The 17,224-nt window shown below is 51.3% G+C and overlaps 1 protein-coding gene across 1 annotated transcript; it reads right to left on the bottom strand.

Annotated features, from left to right (window-relative positions):
- Window positions 1–4,894: 4,894 nt before the first annotated feature.
- Window positions 4,895–14,457, bottom strand: CALML4 (calmodulin like 4; the record flags this gene model as incomplete). Its single annotated transcript, XM_081113362.1, is given in 6 exon segments — window positions 4,895–5,194; window positions 8,776–8,964; window positions 10,559–10,699; window positions 14,189–14,219; window positions 14,325–14,343; window positions 14,345–14,457. Coding segments are annotated over 6 exon segments (591 nt in total). The 3' UTR covers window positions 4,895–5,096.
- Window positions 14,458–17,224: the final 2,767 nt, after the last annotated feature.

Raw genomic sequence — 17,224 nt, 5'->3', positions numbered from 1 at the left:
ATTTGCAATAAAAAAAATTTTATTGTTGGCTAAAGCAGGAAGTAGTTAAGTTTTAAAATGAATCTGGTGTTATGGTGAGTAAATACTTTAAGAACTCTCATTATCATATTAACTTAGGCTAATATCTACGAGTATCATAATTGGTCTAAATTCAGATTGGGGTACAAATTACTTAAATTATGGGGAGTTGCTTTTTATTTCACATTGCAATAGGGGACATTTCTTATTCATTCAACTACATAAGAAAGTAGTTTTCTACGTTTTTGTTTTCTTTTTCTGTCATTGGTGTTAGTGGTCTCAAAATTCTGATCAATAACTTTGTGTATGATGCTGAATTACAAACTCTGAATGATCCAATTGGAAACCCATCCCTTGACTTTCTTCAGCCAGTTTTAGAGAGGGTTGGCTTCCCCTTAGTGTCCTACATTTAACCAACCCACGGGAAGAATGGGTGAGAGGGAGAAGTAAATGTCTGTCTAGTTAGTGGCTTTGGTCGTGTCTCCACAGGAGAAACCATTCATTGTCTCTTTATTTTAGTTCACTCTACTCTAAAGAGTTTGTTCCCTTCAGTTGCTGACTTTTCAAAATGCTGGTATTAGTAGTAGCTGTTACTCCGTTGGTCTCATGGCCAGTATTAGATTTTCATGGTCGGTAGTAACTATTAGTAGTCATGCACTGCATCTTCTAAGTTTGTTTTTTAAAGCATGTAGTCATTTCATCTCTTTATTCCTTAGCCCACTCACTCCTCCACACATGGAGAATTAGTGATTCTCTGAATCTTAGGCACGTTGTCACCATCTCCCTTGCCTTGGTCTTTCATAATAGGTGTGCATATGTTTGTGTTTCTGTATAGTAGTATTGTATGTGTGTGTATCACACATATTCGGTAAAATAGCTGTTTGACTAGCAGGGTTGAAGTGGCTTTTTAGTTATTTTGTGGGCATTATTGGACACTTTTTAAAGCAATCTGAAGTTTAACCATGCCACACTTGGTTGACTAATTTATTTTGAACATTAAGTTTTTCTATATTAATTTAGACATTATCACAATTCTGTATCATTAGCAACTTAGGAAAGATTCACTCAAGCTTCTGAAAAATGGGATACCTTGGCAGATTTTCCTTTGAGTCAAATGTTAGAAGCTGAATGAAAATATATCCCAATTTTAATTTCTAATTATTGAACATCATTTTTAAACAATTCCAGTTGTTAGTACATAAAACACTTCAAGATCTTCAGGACTTTAGAGCACATTTGAAGTTATTTTAGTAAGAGTTTTGTTTTATCAATACATGTTAAATTTTGTTTTATAATTAAAAATAAACCAACACAAAACCACAAAGCTTAGATTTCAGCAAGAGGGAGGGAGAATAGCTGGTGGTCCCAGAGTGTGCTGCTGTTAATTGTTTAATTAACAAAGGGGAAATGTATATAAACATATAAAAGTTATCATAAATTCCATAAACTTAAATCTGTGATTCATTGCCTTAAGACTTTCTCTCTTAGAATTTCCATACCGCATGCCAAACCAGTAAAATGGCTTTTAAAAATGTATAGTAAACCAATGTCAGTTTGTATAAAAGTACCAAGTGAAGATATTTATTACATGCATTGGAAAAAAATTGTTTACCTATTGAATGTTACCTGTTTATGTAGAGCTCTTTAGATGTAATAAAAGAAAAGCCTTCAGTTAATTTGTCTTCTGTAAAATACACTGTTGGGTGTGCAAGGGGACATCTCTAAAGGCCATATGCTTTGTGCTTCCAAAGCACCTTTCATCCAGAGATTTCAAAGCATGACGAGTAATTCCTTTGCAACATGCTTTGAGGTAAGTAATGAATGTACAGTCATCATTCCCCTTTCTTATTGAAATATGGTTGGCTTTGTAATGAACTGCAGCATCTGTTTAGTTTTAAACCTGTTTAATAATCTGCAATTTGAGAGCTAAGAGCACTGTTGCCTTTTTTTGTAGACAATACTAGGTGCTAGATAAACCAACTGAAATTCCAGGGATGAGCATAAAGCCTGGACATGGGGTGGTGTAAAAACTGTTTCTGGGATAGCGGTTTAGGTAGAGGCCTCACAGGACTTTAGGACCCAGCCACTGAATGCCCTTAATTAGGGGCACTGGGTCAGTGGAGATGAGCCCAGGTTCTAAGGAGCATTCCACACCACTTAGTGTGTTTCAGGGAAGCTATACTTCAGAGGTTCCTGTTAGGCAAATCAGATTAAAAGTTACTTTAAAGCCATACTTGGGCCCTGGCTGGGTGGCTCAGTTGATGGAAGTGTCATCCTGTACATCAAAAGGTTGTGGGTTCAAATTCTGGTCAGGGCACATACCAGGGTGCCTACGTTGAGGTTTGGATCCCTGGTCAAGGGTGTGTAGGGGAGGCAACTGATTGATGTTTCTCTTTAAATTAAAAAACACATACTGGGGCCATTTCGTTTATCAGACAAAAAGGCTTTAAGGTGAAGTACCCTCATTTATAGCCCAGAACCTTCTTGCCCCGTTCCATCTAAATCAAAGGTGTCTAACGCCCGATCCTTGGTATCCCGGATTGGCTGTGCAGGATTTGCTTCTTAACATCCGTGATGAGTTCAAAGGAGATGTGGGCTGAGACCCCTGATCCTTGGCTGAAAGTGAAATAAAGCAGTTCTCTATGGCATGCCAGCACCTACCCAGCCCTCGGGGACTTACCACGATGGTAATGAAGTTCCTGCACCTGGGCCTCATCCGGCTCTGGGAGCAGTGCTACCGAGTCTCTTTTTATATTCTTAAAGGAGGCTGCCAGATCATACAACCTGAAACCCCCAAAACCTGGCTCTGCTCCTGCAGTGTGAACCTACGCTCCCAGCTAGATAATCACTTCACCTATTTGGGTGTCTGAGCCATTGATTGCCTGCCCTCCACAGAGCCCTTCCCTACAGCTTCTAGGAATTTCTACTCATTGGCAGTCACTGTTGTGAGATCATTGCACTAAAACTGACTGGGCCCCTGCCGTTTCCCTGGTGGCTGGCCCTTGTGTTTGTGTCTTGAATAGCCTCCTAAAAGACGTATCTCCCTCAGTTTGGTTTCCTTTTGCTTTAGCCACTAAGCACCATTAGACACAGTCACAGCCCAGAGAGTTTTGATACATACAAGGACGAAAATCTCTGTACTTAGAACTCTGCCCCTCCACCCCCCAACATGCCAGTGTATGACTCCAACCCTCTTTAAGGCAGGGCTGACACTACCAATGGATCCACAAATTTGGTGAGCACACACACAGCACCAGCCGGCACCTCCTGGCTACAAAACAGCTACTTACCCGGCAGGGCCAGTACCCCTACTACTGTTTCCCAGGGCTCTTGCTGTGTCATGGCCGCGGCCTGCTCATCCCCTATTACTCTCCATTAGTCATGGGAAATGGCTTGAAGCCATGAGCAGTTTGACCCACTTGAGCAGAGCCACCCCATTCTCGTGAACCTCTCTGATCACAGGCTGGGGGAGCTGGGCATTTGACAGGAGCATCAGAAAGGGCTTTCCACCATAGCTGGTTTGGCTCTGTGGAAAGCGTCAGCCCATGAACTGAAGGGTCCCGGGTTCCATTCCGGTCAAGGGCACATACCCAGGTTGTGAACTGGATCCCCAGTAGGGGCCATGCAGGAGATAGCCAATCAATGATTCTCATCGATGTTTCTATCTCCCTCTCCCTTCCTCTCTGAAATCAATGAAAATATTTTTTTTTTTTAAAAAAAAAGAACATCTTTAGCACATATATTTAAAAGAAAAAAGAAAGGGCCAAGGCTGGTTTGGCTCAGTGGATAGAGCGTCGGCCTGTGGACTGCAAGGTCCCAGGTTCGATTCCAGTCAAGGGCATGTGCCTGGGTTGCGGGCATATCCCCAGTAAGGAGGTGTGCAGGAGGCAGCTGATCGATGTTTCTCTCTCATCGATGTTTCTAACTCACTATCTCTCTCCCTTCCTCTCTGTAAAAGATAAATAAAATATATTTTAAAAAATAAATAAATAAAAATTTAAAAAAAGAAAGGGCTTTCCCAGTTCTCCGAGGCCTGGGTCACATTGGTTTCCTCTGGTGCGGGCTGTGAAGTCAGCTCCCTCTGCCCACTGTTTAGCTGAGGCTGCCTTGTTTCACCCTGTCCCCACCCTGTATGCTGTGTTTATGAATGAATGTGAGTGGTGTCACTGTGTTGAGATGGGAATGAGAATTTGTAAGTGGCCCTGTGGTGCTGCAAGAAATGTTGCCATAGTTTTTGTTTGTTTGTTTTAGATCTGCTTGTTGCTATTTCTCAGCTAGCACTGGCTTTGTCTTAGAAATGTGGAAGAGGGTTCCAGCACCCAAATATAGAATGCAGCCTCTTGGGTGATTGCCCTTCTTTGCAGAAGCACTACCATGGGAACTCAGGAGGGCACAGAGCTCTACAGTTTGCAAAGACATTTTCAAGTCATTAACTCAGACCATCCTCAGCAGGCTCCATGAGGTAAGAACTAGGAATCTGCTTGGCTGGCATGACTCAGTGGTTGAGCATCGACCTATGAATCAGGAGGTCACAGTTCAATTCCTGGTCAGGGCACATGCCCGGGGTTGTGGGCTTGATCCCCAGTAGGGGACGTGCAGGAGGCAGCCGATCAATGATTCTCGCTCATCATTGATGTTTCTATCTCTCCCTCCCTCCCTCCCTCCCTGTCCTTTCCTCTCTGAAATCAATAAAAATATATTAAAAAGAAAAAAAAGGAATCTAACGTTAGTGATGATCCTGAGGCTCTGAGCTGTGAAATGATTGGCCCAAAGTCAGACAGCTGGGAAATGGCAGAGTCAGGACTGGAACCCAGGCCCATTTCCAAACGAGAGGCTCTTTCCAAGCTGTAAAGGGCGAGACTAATGGCAGTTATTAAAATTAATAAAAATCTTTTATTAAGGACGTGCTAATACCATGGCCGAAATCATTTATTTTCATTGATACATTATCCTCTGCTACAGTCAGGGAGCGTCATGCTGCTGTGCTGTCTCCTTGGAGTGAAAGGAACGCTTTTCTTTGTAAAAATTCATCCGTCTGGTTTTCAGGCCCAGGGGGTGCTCTCTTGCATTCTCTCCATTCAGTAGTCCGGCACAGGAATGGCGATCTTCTGGATAAATTCATCATACTTCACTTTGCCATTTGGTTCAATATTTGCTTCTCTGAAGAGATCATCCACTGCAATAAATCACATTAAATTTTCAGTTCAGCTTTACTGCTATGTCACAGGACAAAGTTCTTGGGGGTTGGGGCTCCCCGGAGGTTTTCCCTGAGTGTCCAGTTGACTATTCACATAGACCCAGAAATCAGACAGCGAACAGACCAGGACCAACTCCGCCCGCCTCCCCCCACTTGAAGACCACTGATACAATTCAGTTCATCGGATTTCACTGAAGCCGAGCCACCTTATGTTCTTTGTTTGTTTTGGAAGAAAATGCCCTATATTTCTGGTACCTATATGTCCAGAAATCTTTGGCATAGGTTTTCCCAGCTGATCAGGCCCTCTTGGCAGCTCCATCCTGGGCCACCGTGGCCCAGGCTTTGGCCTGTCCTGGCCAGCCTGCCTTCCCTTCCAAGATGGCATGCCCCATCCCTAGAGAAGACTTGGTGACAAGTGGTGCCTGCCACCATCACCTCTTTTTTTAAAAGTGTGTGTTTTGGGGAAAGGGACCGCATGAGAGAAGATAAATTCAACTGTGTCTAAAGCTGAAAGGGCACAAAATTGCCATTGCTCTCTGACACTGCTCCAAAAATATCGTTTCATTTACTTGTTTCTTCTGGTTCTGGATTCCTTGCTCAACATACTAGCTTGTCCTAGATCTCGGCAAGAAGGACCATTTCAGTGCTCGCTTCGGCAGCACATATACTAAAATTGGAACAATACAGAGAAGATTAGCATGGCCCCTGTGTAAGGATGACATGCAAATTCATGAAGCGTTCCATATTTTTTTAAAAAGGCCATTTCAGCTTATATGTCTCCACAGAGGCCTCTCAGAGCCAATCTACCGTTGGCTCTTTGTAAAAATACTAACCCAACTGTCTCACTGCCCTGTGTCAGCTTCCTCAGCCCTAGACATCCCGCCATGTCATTCTGGATAGTTAGGAAACACCCTGTGATTCTCTGCTTAGCAGCCCCCTCTAAGGTGTAATTACTGTGCTCCGGCCGGAGCCGCCCGTGGTGCCGAGTGTTTTTAGAATGTGAAGCACATTAAGTTATCTTCATGGTTCAAACCATCCCAGCGGACAGGTCCACACCAGCTCAGAGCCAGCCGCTGAGCATCCTCCTGTCCAGAGAAGGGGCCACAGCTGATAGCCAGGTGCTGGGCTGCCTGCTGGGTGGCATGCCATTCACTGTGAACCCAGAAAGGACCAGGATGCTGGCGCCAGCCTGTCCCAGGCCTTAAAAAGGAGACCTCCCTGACAGCCTCAGCTGCTCCAGGATGCTTCTTGGTATAATTGATTTTCTTTCAATCACCCAGAGTTAAAGATTCCTACTACTGGTATCATTTTTCCTGTCTCCCTCAGCCAAAGGAAGGGAAATTGGTCTCAGCTTGTGGGGAGCACATTGCCATTTTCTTTGAAATGTTTCTTGACTGGTTAATCGGATGAGAAACGTGTACGCGTTCGGGGCCCGGCGTATTACTTTAGACAGAGATGGTGAACCCTAAGAGTGAAGGCCCGGCTGGCCCCCTCTGCTAGCACTCCACCTGGACATAAAAGGCCGAGCGGAGTCCGAGCCTGAGAGGGAGGGCGAGCCCATGTTTCCCCCACTCGCGTTCGAACAGCCACAATGAAAGACGGTTGGGACAGCGCCAGCCTGAAGGAGTCTGCCTTCTGCAGCGCTATGTTTAAATGCTGTGTGCTGAGCCTTTGTGCCTGCAGATAAAATCTAAGCAGCCCGCTTTATAGAATGTTAGCTCTTGGGAGGACCTGAGGGATTGTCTATTGTAACCTCATTTCCCAACAAGGAAACTGAGGAGGGTGAGCGAGGTTAAGAAACCTGTTGGGAGTCCGGCCAGTGTGGTTCAGAGGTTGAGGTTTGACCTACGAACCAGAGGTCATGTTCGAGTCCTGGTCAGGGCACATGCCTGGATTGCAGGCTCGATCCCCAGTGGGGGGCATGCCAGAGGCAGCGATCGATTATTCTCTCTCATCATTGATGTTTCTCTCTCTCTCTCTCTCTCTCTCTCTCTCTCTCTCTCTCTCTCTCCCCCCCCCCCCACCCCCTCCCTCTCCCTTCCTCTCCAAAATCAATAAAAACATTTTTTTTTTTTAAAAAGAAAGAAACCTGTTGAGGTCCTCCAGGATGAGGAGGAGCCAGGATTCTAATCTAATTCCAACCACAACCTTGCAACCCTTCCTGGTTTGTTGTGATTTAACCAAAGGCCCACATTATTGAGACCTATTTCCTCCGCCCACAGTGTCCCAGCAGCATGAGCAGAAACCCCAGCCTCTGGTGTGGACTCTGGGTGGTGACTCTAAATGGCAGCTGTGGCCAGACCCAGGGGCTAGCGGGCAGGCAGGAAGAGCATTGGCAAATGGCCCAGCATTGGGGTCGCCCTTAACCACATGCGAAGGGCTTTCCCAGAAGACCCGGGCCCCTTGTCCTGCTCCGAGGCAGGAAGGCACGCTGGGCTGCTGGAAGGTCCGAGCCAAAGGCCTCTCGTGGGGTCCTGTGACCAGCAGTCCCAGCAAAGGCCACCACGGACACCCCTCAGGAAGAGCTGTTAGAGCTGGTGGCGTCCTGAGGAGAGGGAACAAAGCAGCATCTCAGGCCCGGCCAGTGTGGCTCAGTGGTTGAGCATCGACCTATGAACCAGGAGGTCACAGTTCAATTCCCAGTCAGGGCACAGGCCTGGGTTATGGGCTTGATCCCCAGTGTGGGGTCTACAGGAGGCAGCCAATCAATGATTCTCTTTCTTTCTTTTCTTTCTTTCTTTCTTTCTTTCTTTCTTTCTTTCTTTCTTTCTTTCTTTCCTTCTCCCTCTCTCTCTCTCTCTCTCTCTCTCTCTCTCTCTCTTTCTCTCTCTTTTTTTAAATATATTTTTATTGATTTCAGAGAGGAAGGGAGAAGGAAAGAGAGAGAGGAATCGAATCTAGAACCTTTCAGTCCGCAGACACTCTAATCCACTGAGCCAAACCATCTACGGCCATCATTGATGTTTCTGTCTTTCTCTCCCTCTCCCTTCCTCTCTCTAAAATCAATTTTAAAAATATTAAAAAAAAAGTTTTAAAGTAGCATCTCAGTTTGGACACCTGGCAAGAGCAGCAACTTCAGAAAACAGCTGTGCGAAAGAAAAGCCTGAGATGAGCAGAGGGTGGGGAGGTGGGGGGGGGGGGAGTAGAGGGGGGGAGTGTCTGTGACCTACGTGCAACTCCCAGCTCTGCTACCGCAAGCCACTCAACCACCTGTGTCTTTGTCAGTACGAGGGTCACTAGTGTTCCCAGGGGTGTCATAGCTCTAAATAAAGACCCACAGTGAAAGCTTCCATTCAGGGTGAGGCCCAAGTAGCTCTCCCCTCGGTTTCCCCAGGCCGTCTCTTCGCCCTGTTAGATTTCTCCCGTTACCCCAGGTCCCCTAGCTCTTCCTTGGGCTCCAGGCCAGCGCTCACCCTTCTTGCCATCTCGTCGCAGCCGCCTGGGGCATGCATGACATGCGGTGTCCGCACCATCCTGATGCCACGGATCGGGCTTTGGTGTCCTCCCCCCAACTCCCCAATCCTCTCCTGCTGCAGGGAAAGAGGGAACCAGGCCGTTACCTTCCTTGTGGGTGAGCTTCTCCCCCAGTTTCATGAGCTTTGACCGCAGCTCGGACGCCATGATGTAGCCTTTCTTCTCCTTGTCCGTCATCAACATGGCCAAGAGAATTTCCTTCTTTGGGTCCTCTTGTTTTATTTGCATGTGCATAATGGTCAGGAAAGTGGAGAAATCCAGCTCTCCATTTCTGTCTGGGAAACCCCCAAGCACAGCAGAGTGAGCAGGGAGGAAAAGGCTCGCCACCTGCCCCCTGCCCCAGCCCTCCTGGCCGGCTCCAGGGCCACGGGACCCAGGAAGAGCCCTGTGGTGGCAGTGGTGGCGGTGAGGAGGATACAGGCCCTCTCCTGAGGTCCCACCTCGGATATGCCCCTGTGACTCCTCCCAACATTCCTCGGGGCCTGTGGCTATCATCTGCCCATTGTGCCCACCAAGGAGATGGGAGTTCAGAGGGGGCAGTGCCTCCCAGAGCAGTGGCAGGACCAGGACGGAGCCCACCTCCTCTGCTCCCTTCCGGGTGCTGCTCTGGTGCCCTGAACTGGAGGGCATTCATCTACGTCCACCCCCCTTCAGCAGCCGCCACTGCACACCCACAGAGATGGACAGGTGACCCCACCGGGGCCTCAAGCCCAGTCCCCCCGGGCTGGCTGCTTGCCTTTCCCCTCACTGCAACCACCCCAGCTCCCCAGCCCAGGCCCCTCCGCTGAGCATGTGTGGGGGCCTGGGCCCTGGCCTGGCCGGGGTAAAACTGCAGGAAATTGGAACTTCCCCTGACCACAGCTTCCTGTTTGGAGACAGTAACCAAAGGAAAACGCCACCCCCGGGCGGTGGAAACGGACCGCAGTCACTGAGCGCCCGTCACTGGGCGCTCGGCCCCCAGAGGCCGTCCTGGCCCAGCCTGGCCACCCAGCGCTGCTGCAGTCGCGCTCTGATGGGACCTTGGGGGAACCCCAGCAGGTGGTGGGGACCCACCTGAGAGAGGAGGAAGCAGGTTCAGGTAGCTGCGCATCAAGTGACCCTTCCAGGCCACGCCCTTTCTCTGGGCCAGTCTTTCCTTCCTGAGCGTCCAGCTACCAAGGCAAACAGCCACCCCCGCCTCTGACGCCCTCTTGTTTCTTAAAAAATAACAAACCCAACTTGTTTGCATCTGGTTATAAAAGTCCTATATGCCCCTCTTTTAAAAAAAATACAGGACACAACAATAAAGGGAATGAAAATCATCCATAATCCCAGCGCCTAGAGAACCCCTTGGCAATGTTCTGGCCGGGTTTCCGTCCACCTTCTTCCTCCCGGTGCTGCATAGAAGGTGGGTCTGCAATCAGAAGAAGTGGCTCCAACTCTGATTCTGCCATTGGCCCGAGCACGTGGGCAAGGCCCCCAGGGCTCCGAACCCTGGTATTTGCCTGTGAAACAGCGCCTTCTCCATGGGTGGGTTGTGCTGAGCACATGACATGGACACAGAAATAAAACTGTCCTGGCGAAGCGACTTGGGGGTGACTGTTACGCTTCCTGCGGAGTTTGGAACCTTGGCGGAAAGCTTTCGTCCCAGGCTGCTCCGTGAGCTGAGGGTTCAAGGAACCCGAGTGATGCACGGCACACCTGGCCAAATGCCTCCACAGCTCCCGGCTGCAGACCGCTGCTACCGCCGGCATGTCTGACCTCTGACCTGTTCTCACAGCCACCATCTGTACCCACGGTGGGCTCTTCCCGAGGACCACAGCTGCAGGGCTCCGGGCCCACCCACCAGCCCGGCCCACTTCTTCCCCAGCCCCGGCCCAGCCCACTCACCTATCTTATGAGTCTGCAGGTGCCGCTGCACCTCCCCTGGTGTCGGGCTGGCCCCCAGGCACCTCATCACCACCATGAGGTCCGTGGCTTTTATCTTCCCCCGCTGCTGCTTGTCATACAGGGAGAAGCATTCCTTGTACTCTGGGCACAGCCAGGAGGGGGAGTCAGGAGCACTCCTTCTCCGCCCCCCCCACACACACCCTCTCTGCCCTCCTCCCCTTTCTTTTCCCTCCCCCTCCCTGTGTCCACTCCCTCTGTCCCCCTTCCCATCACAAGTAAAAATACAGGACTGCCAAGTTCAATTGAACTTCCAAGGAATAATGAACACATTTTTAGTATATGTACCAAATTTTTGCACGGGATACACTTATACTAAAAAAGTATATGTTGCCTGGCTGGTGTGGTTCAGTGGTTGAGCATCAACCCATAAACCAAGAGGTCACTGGTTCCATTCCTGGTCAGGGCACATGCCTGGGTTGTGGGCTCCATCCTCAGTAGGGGGCCTGCAGGAGGCAGCTGATTGAGGTTCTTTCTCATCTATGTTTCTACCTCTCTATCCTTCTCCTTTCCTCTTTCTTTAAAATAAATAAAAACATATATATATGAATGTCTTATAAATAAAATAAATTAATTAAAAAAAGTATTTGTTGTTTCTCTGGCCTTAAATTTAACTGAGTGTCCTGTATTTTATCTGGCAATTCTGTCCCCTCCCTCCCTCCTTCCTCCTGCTCCCTTCCCCTCCTTTCCGACCCCCTTTCTCTTCCCTCCCTTCCCCTTCCTCTGCTCCCCCTTTTCTCCCTCCCACAACTGACTCAAACCACTGGGAAGCTGTCCTGCCCTGTAGGGCCAGCCCAGGGAGACAAGGAGCCCACAGCAGGGCATCCAGACACCCCGGGGACCTTTGCAAAGACAACTCATGTGGGAAAGCGGAACAACAATGCCCCTGGGTTACTGAGCCGACCAGAAACCCCCCCTGGGAAGTCCTGGCCGACAGTGGCTCTCACATGGGGCGACAATTATTACAATTATGGGCACTTCTGAGTCCACTACTCCAGATCCCACCTCCAGGCTCAACTCTCAAGCTGCCCTCTGACCCCAGCCCTGGCCCTGCTCCGAGAGACTTGGGGGGAGGGGCCCAGGATGTTTTCTCAGCTCTGACTAAACCCGCTGGCAGCTCTCTTCCACCCCTTCCTCCCTTAACGGAGACGGAATGGCCTCAGGAGCTAAGGCCTCTGTTGCCCAGTCTCACAGCCCAGCGAGCAGGGCCCCCACCTGCCTCTGTCCCCAGCTCCCAGCTCTGGAGGAACACCCCTGGGCTCTCCCACAGAGATTCTGACTCCAGAACTGCGGGTGGGACTGCCATCGGTGGGGCCTCTGCCTGGGGGGTGGGGGTGGGGGTGGGGACTCTGACTTGACAAGTGAGGTGCATGCCAGTGATGCAACTCTTCCCAATGAATGTGCTATTATTCAATCTGATGAGAGATCTACTACTAAACTGGTTCTTACCCTGTACAAATTACACTCATTAAACTCAAACCTCTTTCAAATCTTCAGCACTACTGATTGCAATAGGGTCATCTTTTAAGGGTTTTTTTTCTCCACAAATGCAGGGGTTGGAAAATTATTTGATCTTACATGATTTAATAACTAGAGGCTCAGTGCATGAATTCGTGCACTGGTAGGGTCCCTCGGCCTGGCTGGCCTGACTGGCAATCGAGGCCTATTGGGGGGCCGGCTGGCCAGGGGGAGGGACCCTGGGAGGTTGGCCTGCTGGCTCCCTCTGCCCCTGATTGGGGCCTGGGGGAGGGGCAGTGGGAGGTTGGCTGTGGGAACGCACTGACCACCAGGGGGCAGCTCCTGCCTTGAGCATCTGCCCCCTGGTGGTCAGTGCATATCATGGTGACTGGTCAACTGGTTGTTCTGGTCCTTTGGTCATTCAGTCTTAATGGTTGCTTAGGCTTTTATATATATACTAGAGGCCCGGTGCATGAAATTTGTACAAGAGTAGGCCTTCCTTCCCCCTGCTGCTGGTACCGGCTTCCCTCTGGCACCCGGGACCCGGGCTTCCCTCGCAGCCCTGGCTTCATCCAGAAGGACCTCTGGTCTAATTAGCATATTATGCTTTTATTATTATAGATAGATGGCTGATTTTAACAACAAGTTCACAAAATTTCTAAAGCGCATGCTGGCTAGAGCAAGCTGGCCCCAGCACAGGTCTGGGTGCCACCCAGGCTGCACCAGGCCCCGTGTCAGGAGCATGACTGACATTATCCTCTCTGTCGCTCGCAGCAGCCTGGTGTGGCGTCATTATCCCCACTTCACAGATGAGAACTGAGGCTGAGAGGTGGTAGGAGCCAGGCCTCCAGGGTTCCTGTTCTCCCCACGGCAGCAGGCGACCTCTGTCCCGGCTGTCCTTCATTCATTAAACATTAGTGGCCACTTTCTTGGTGCCAGACACTGGGATACAAAGGGAAGTCTGCCTTTCCTTCTGGAACTTCAGAGGCCCCAGAGGGAGGGTCAGCGAGCCTCAGAACCAGAGGTGGGTAGGGGACGTAGGCTGAGCGAGACTCCACTCAGTCTTGCCTCGAGACCTGGGCATGAGAGGCCCTGCCCTGGGCCTTGTGTTTTAGAACTCCTTGAGCTGGCCTCCTCTTGGGGTGAGACTGTGAGGAGGTCTATGGGGAGGTGCCCACCTGGAGCCTGCAACCCATTTACCCACCCACTCGTCCTTCTAGACCAGTGATGGCGAACCTATGACACGCGTGTCAGAGGTGACACGCGAACTCATTTTTTTGGTTGATTTTTCTTTGTTAAATGGCATTTAAATATATAAAATAAAGATCAAAAATGTAAGTCTTTGTTTTACTATGGTTGCAAAGATCAAAAAATTTCTATATGTGACACGGCACCAGAGTTAAGTTAGGGTTTTTCAAAATGCTGACACGCCGAGCTCAAAAGGTTCGCCATCACTGCTCTAGACCAAGCTCTGGGCACTCAGAACTCCGGAATCCCTACCCAGCCAACCCTGAGCCCACCCAGGGCCCGCAGACCCAACCTGAGCTATGCGGGGCCTCCCTGAGCTATGCGGGCCCTCCCTGAGCTCTGTGTAACCCAGCTCGTCCCTTGGCCTTGTGGAAACGGAAGCCTGCTTGCGGACTCAGGGGATGCAGTGCTCCACACCCCAAAACCAGGCTTGATGTCAGGTGGAGGGACCTCAGAGACCACCTAGGCCGACCTCCCACCTTACAGGTGGGGAGACTGAGGCCCAGAGAGAAGGGTGCTGGGTGAGAGTGCAGACCTGGGCTCTTTGCTCTGCCTCGGCCAAGTACAAAGCCCTCCTCTTGTTGGGCTCTCCGCCCTGCCAGTTAGTTGTGTTTCTCTCTCTGGCTCCTCTCCCTCCCTCCCCCCTTGTAACCCACACGGACAAACATAGCACCAACCTTTCCACCTGTGAGCCTACCCCGCCTCCACCCAGCAGGGCCTCCTGGCAGCAGCGCTTCTTGCCTGTGGGTGGGCCCACATCCCCCCCCTGGCACCTTTTTCCCACCAACACAAACTGAGCAGAGCAAATTGTTTAATGAGACCCATATTTCGCTGTGAGTTGCTAATTAAAGAGCAAACCCAACCTACCATTAATTTGGTCCTGGGAAAGAAACTTGGCCTGCAGCAGACAGAGGAAACAGTCAGGAGGGGCTCCGTGAACTGCCCCCCATCTCCCCCTCCCCCCTCCCCCCAAGCCCGGCAGGTGACACAGAGCCTAGCTTACCATCTCGGGGCCTCCGCTGCACCCCTGAGCTCCCTGCTCCCAGGACTGCTTTCTTGGTTTCCTTCCTCCCGGCTTCAAGTCCTAAGTCCGCCAAGCTGGGTGGAGGCCCCTGTAATAAATCCGCGGCTGCCATGGAGACCAGGCCCAGCGCCAGGGGTCGGATTCCCGCTTCCCCGCACAGCTGATGCCCAGCAAGGCCTGGGCAGAGCAGCAGGTTGGGTTTTGAGAAAACAGGGCTGCAGAAGGGCTCCCAGGGCTCGGTCCTGCCCCGGGAAGCTGAAGCTCTGGACAAACGTTCCTTCCTGGGAGCCCTCCCTGGACACGGAGAAGGGGTCAGTGACACACAAAGAGTGGGGCCGGGATGGGGTGTCCTGGGCCCTGCCCTGGGCCGGTCTGGGTGGGGGTGTCTGTTCGTTCTCTCCTGGGGCTAAGCAGGGAGCTGGCGGGTGCGGGTGCTGAGCGCACTGTCTATCTAAGTCATCACAAGCCAGCTTGCAGGCGGGGAGGAGACCCACCTCGACGGCACGGCCCAGCGATGGCCGCTGCCACTGTCCCGGCTTGGAGCAGGGACACAGGCTTCGGGGCCTCAGGTTGGCTTCGGTTCCTTCCCCCGTGCCCTTTGCTGCGTGGGCTTGGCCTGTCGCTGCCCTGCTCTGTGCCTGTTTCCTGGACGGGCCTCACATCGGACTGTGTACACCCCAATGGCGCGGCAGACGCCCTTCTCCTCGCGCCGGTTCCCCAGCTGGGGCGTCCGGGCCGCACGGCGGGCTTCCCGGGGCTCAGGGGGAGGCCTCTTAGGTGACTTCCCCGGCCAGGAAGCTCCTCCTTTTCTTCCTTTCCCTTCTCTCCCCTCCGCAGCCCCCACTCCTTCCGGCAGAAGCTGCTGACTCCCCATTTCCTCAGTGGTTTGTGCTCGCCCACCTACACACACACACGCGCGCGCACACACGCACACGCACACACACGCATGCACGCACACACACACTGAGGAAGTGAGGGCAGTGTGGGGCGGCCCCTGCAGCTGCTGAGCTGGGCACAGCTGGGTTCTCACCTCCCGGCTCCTTGTCCGCGGCTGGTGGCTGCCCTGTCTGTGGGCTCCAACTCCAGGGTCCGCGCACTTTGCCAGGCCCTGCAGGTACCGCCGCAGGGGTTGTGCGGTGCAGGGGTCCTGGCTGGGGGTGAGTGGGTCCCAGCGAGGCTGCGCGTGCCCAGAGGAAAGGGAATCTGGCTAATCAGCCCAAGCACATGGATGCGCGGTGCCCTCCTTTCCGACCACCTCCATGCGGAAGGTTCTCTTTCACCCAAAACTGTGGTTGAGTCACCTCTTCGCACCTGTTTCTAGTCCTAGGTTCAGCTGGGGGATTCTGACTCCTTCCTGCTGGGGCTGAGAAGAGGAGGTGGTCAGGGTGCAGGAGGCAGAGAGGGGGAACTTCTCACTAACAGCTATGCGGGGGGGGGGGGGGGGGGGGGGAGCCAGGTGGGGCCCGGGAAGGGCAGGGGGTAGAGCTGAGCCTTGTGGGGAAGCTGGAGGGGCCAGGCCAAGCGCATGCTGAGTCACCCTGCGTTTGGGAAGGGGCTGGTGGGAGGAGACAGGCATTTCCTGTGTGCAAGTCAGTGTGTGCTGGGCTCAGGGCCGTGTGCGAAGGGTCCCCACTGGCGTGCCCTTGCCAACTCCTCCCTTAGGTTTTTATGCGTCTCCAAGGCGTGTCTCATGTGATGGAAACCCCTGCACCAGGGTGGTGGCTACATGAGGGTTCACTATGCAAAAGTCCATCCGGCTGCCTGCTGTCCTGCTGTGTGTATGCCACACTTCAACTCAACAGGGGAAAACAGAACCCCCTCCGTACCACCGAGGGCGCGGGGGGCTGAGATGTTCACCTGAAGGGCGCCCCCACCAGGTTTCTGATTCAGCAGGTGGAGTGGGGCGAGAATTTGCAGTTATCTTGATGCTGCCAGTTGGGAGCACACTTTGAGAATCACTGGCCTAGTTTTCCAGTGGAGTGAAGCCAGGTGGCAACTAGGAAGTATGTCTAGCCCAGGGGGAGTGGCTCAGTGGTTGAGCGTTGACCTATGAGCCAGGAGGTCACAGTTCAATTCCCGGTCAGGGCACAAGCCCCAGTTGCAGGCTCGATCCCCAGTAGGAGCGTGCAGGAGGCAGCCAATCAATGATTCTCTTTTATCATTGATGTTTCTATCTCTGTCTCCCTTTCCTCTCTGAAATCAAGAAAAAAAACATTTTTTAAAAGTATTTCTAGGGAAACATTTCCAGTGAAGTGCCCAGAGAGCTCTATCAAAAGGAACATAGCCCTAGCTGGTTTGGCTCAGTGGATAGAGTGTCAGCCTGTGGACTGAAGGGTCCTGGGTTCGATTCTGGTCAAGGGCCCATGCTCGAATTGTGGGCTGAGTCCCCAGTAGGGGAACCAATCAATGGTTCTCTCTCATCATTGATGTTTCTCTCGCTCTCTCTCTGAAATCAGTAAATATATGTATTTTAAAAGGGACATTAAATCTCTAAGCCTCTAATAATTTGCTGGGATTTCTTTTTCATTCTAAATATGTTGACTCTTGAACAACATGGGCTTGAACTGCATAGGTCTACTTCCTATGTGGATTTTTTTCAGTAAATACTGTAAACGTATTTCCCCTTATTTTTCTTTTCTTTTTTTAAAAGAAAAAGGAAGGAGAGGGAGAGACAGAAGTATCAATGATGAGAATCATTGATTGGCTGCTTCCTGCACACCCCCCATTGGGGATCAAGCCCACAACCTGGCATGTGCCCTCATACTGACAAAGACACAGGTGAATTGAGTGGCTTGCGGTAGCAGAGCTGGGAGTTGCACGTAGATCACAGACACTCCCCCTCTACTTCCCCCACCCTCCCCCACCTCCCCCCCCTCTGC

Source organism: Myotis nattereri (genome assembly GCF_964212035.1).
Source record: "Myotis nattereri genome assembly, chromosome: 1".
In the NCBI taxonomy this organism is placed as follows: domain Eukaryota; kingdom Metazoa; phylum Chordata; class Mammalia; order Chiroptera; family Vespertilionidae; genus Myotis; species Myotis nattereri.
Note: the sequence above shows the minus strand (reverse complement) of the source record. Positions and strands in the feature narration are given on the sequence as shown.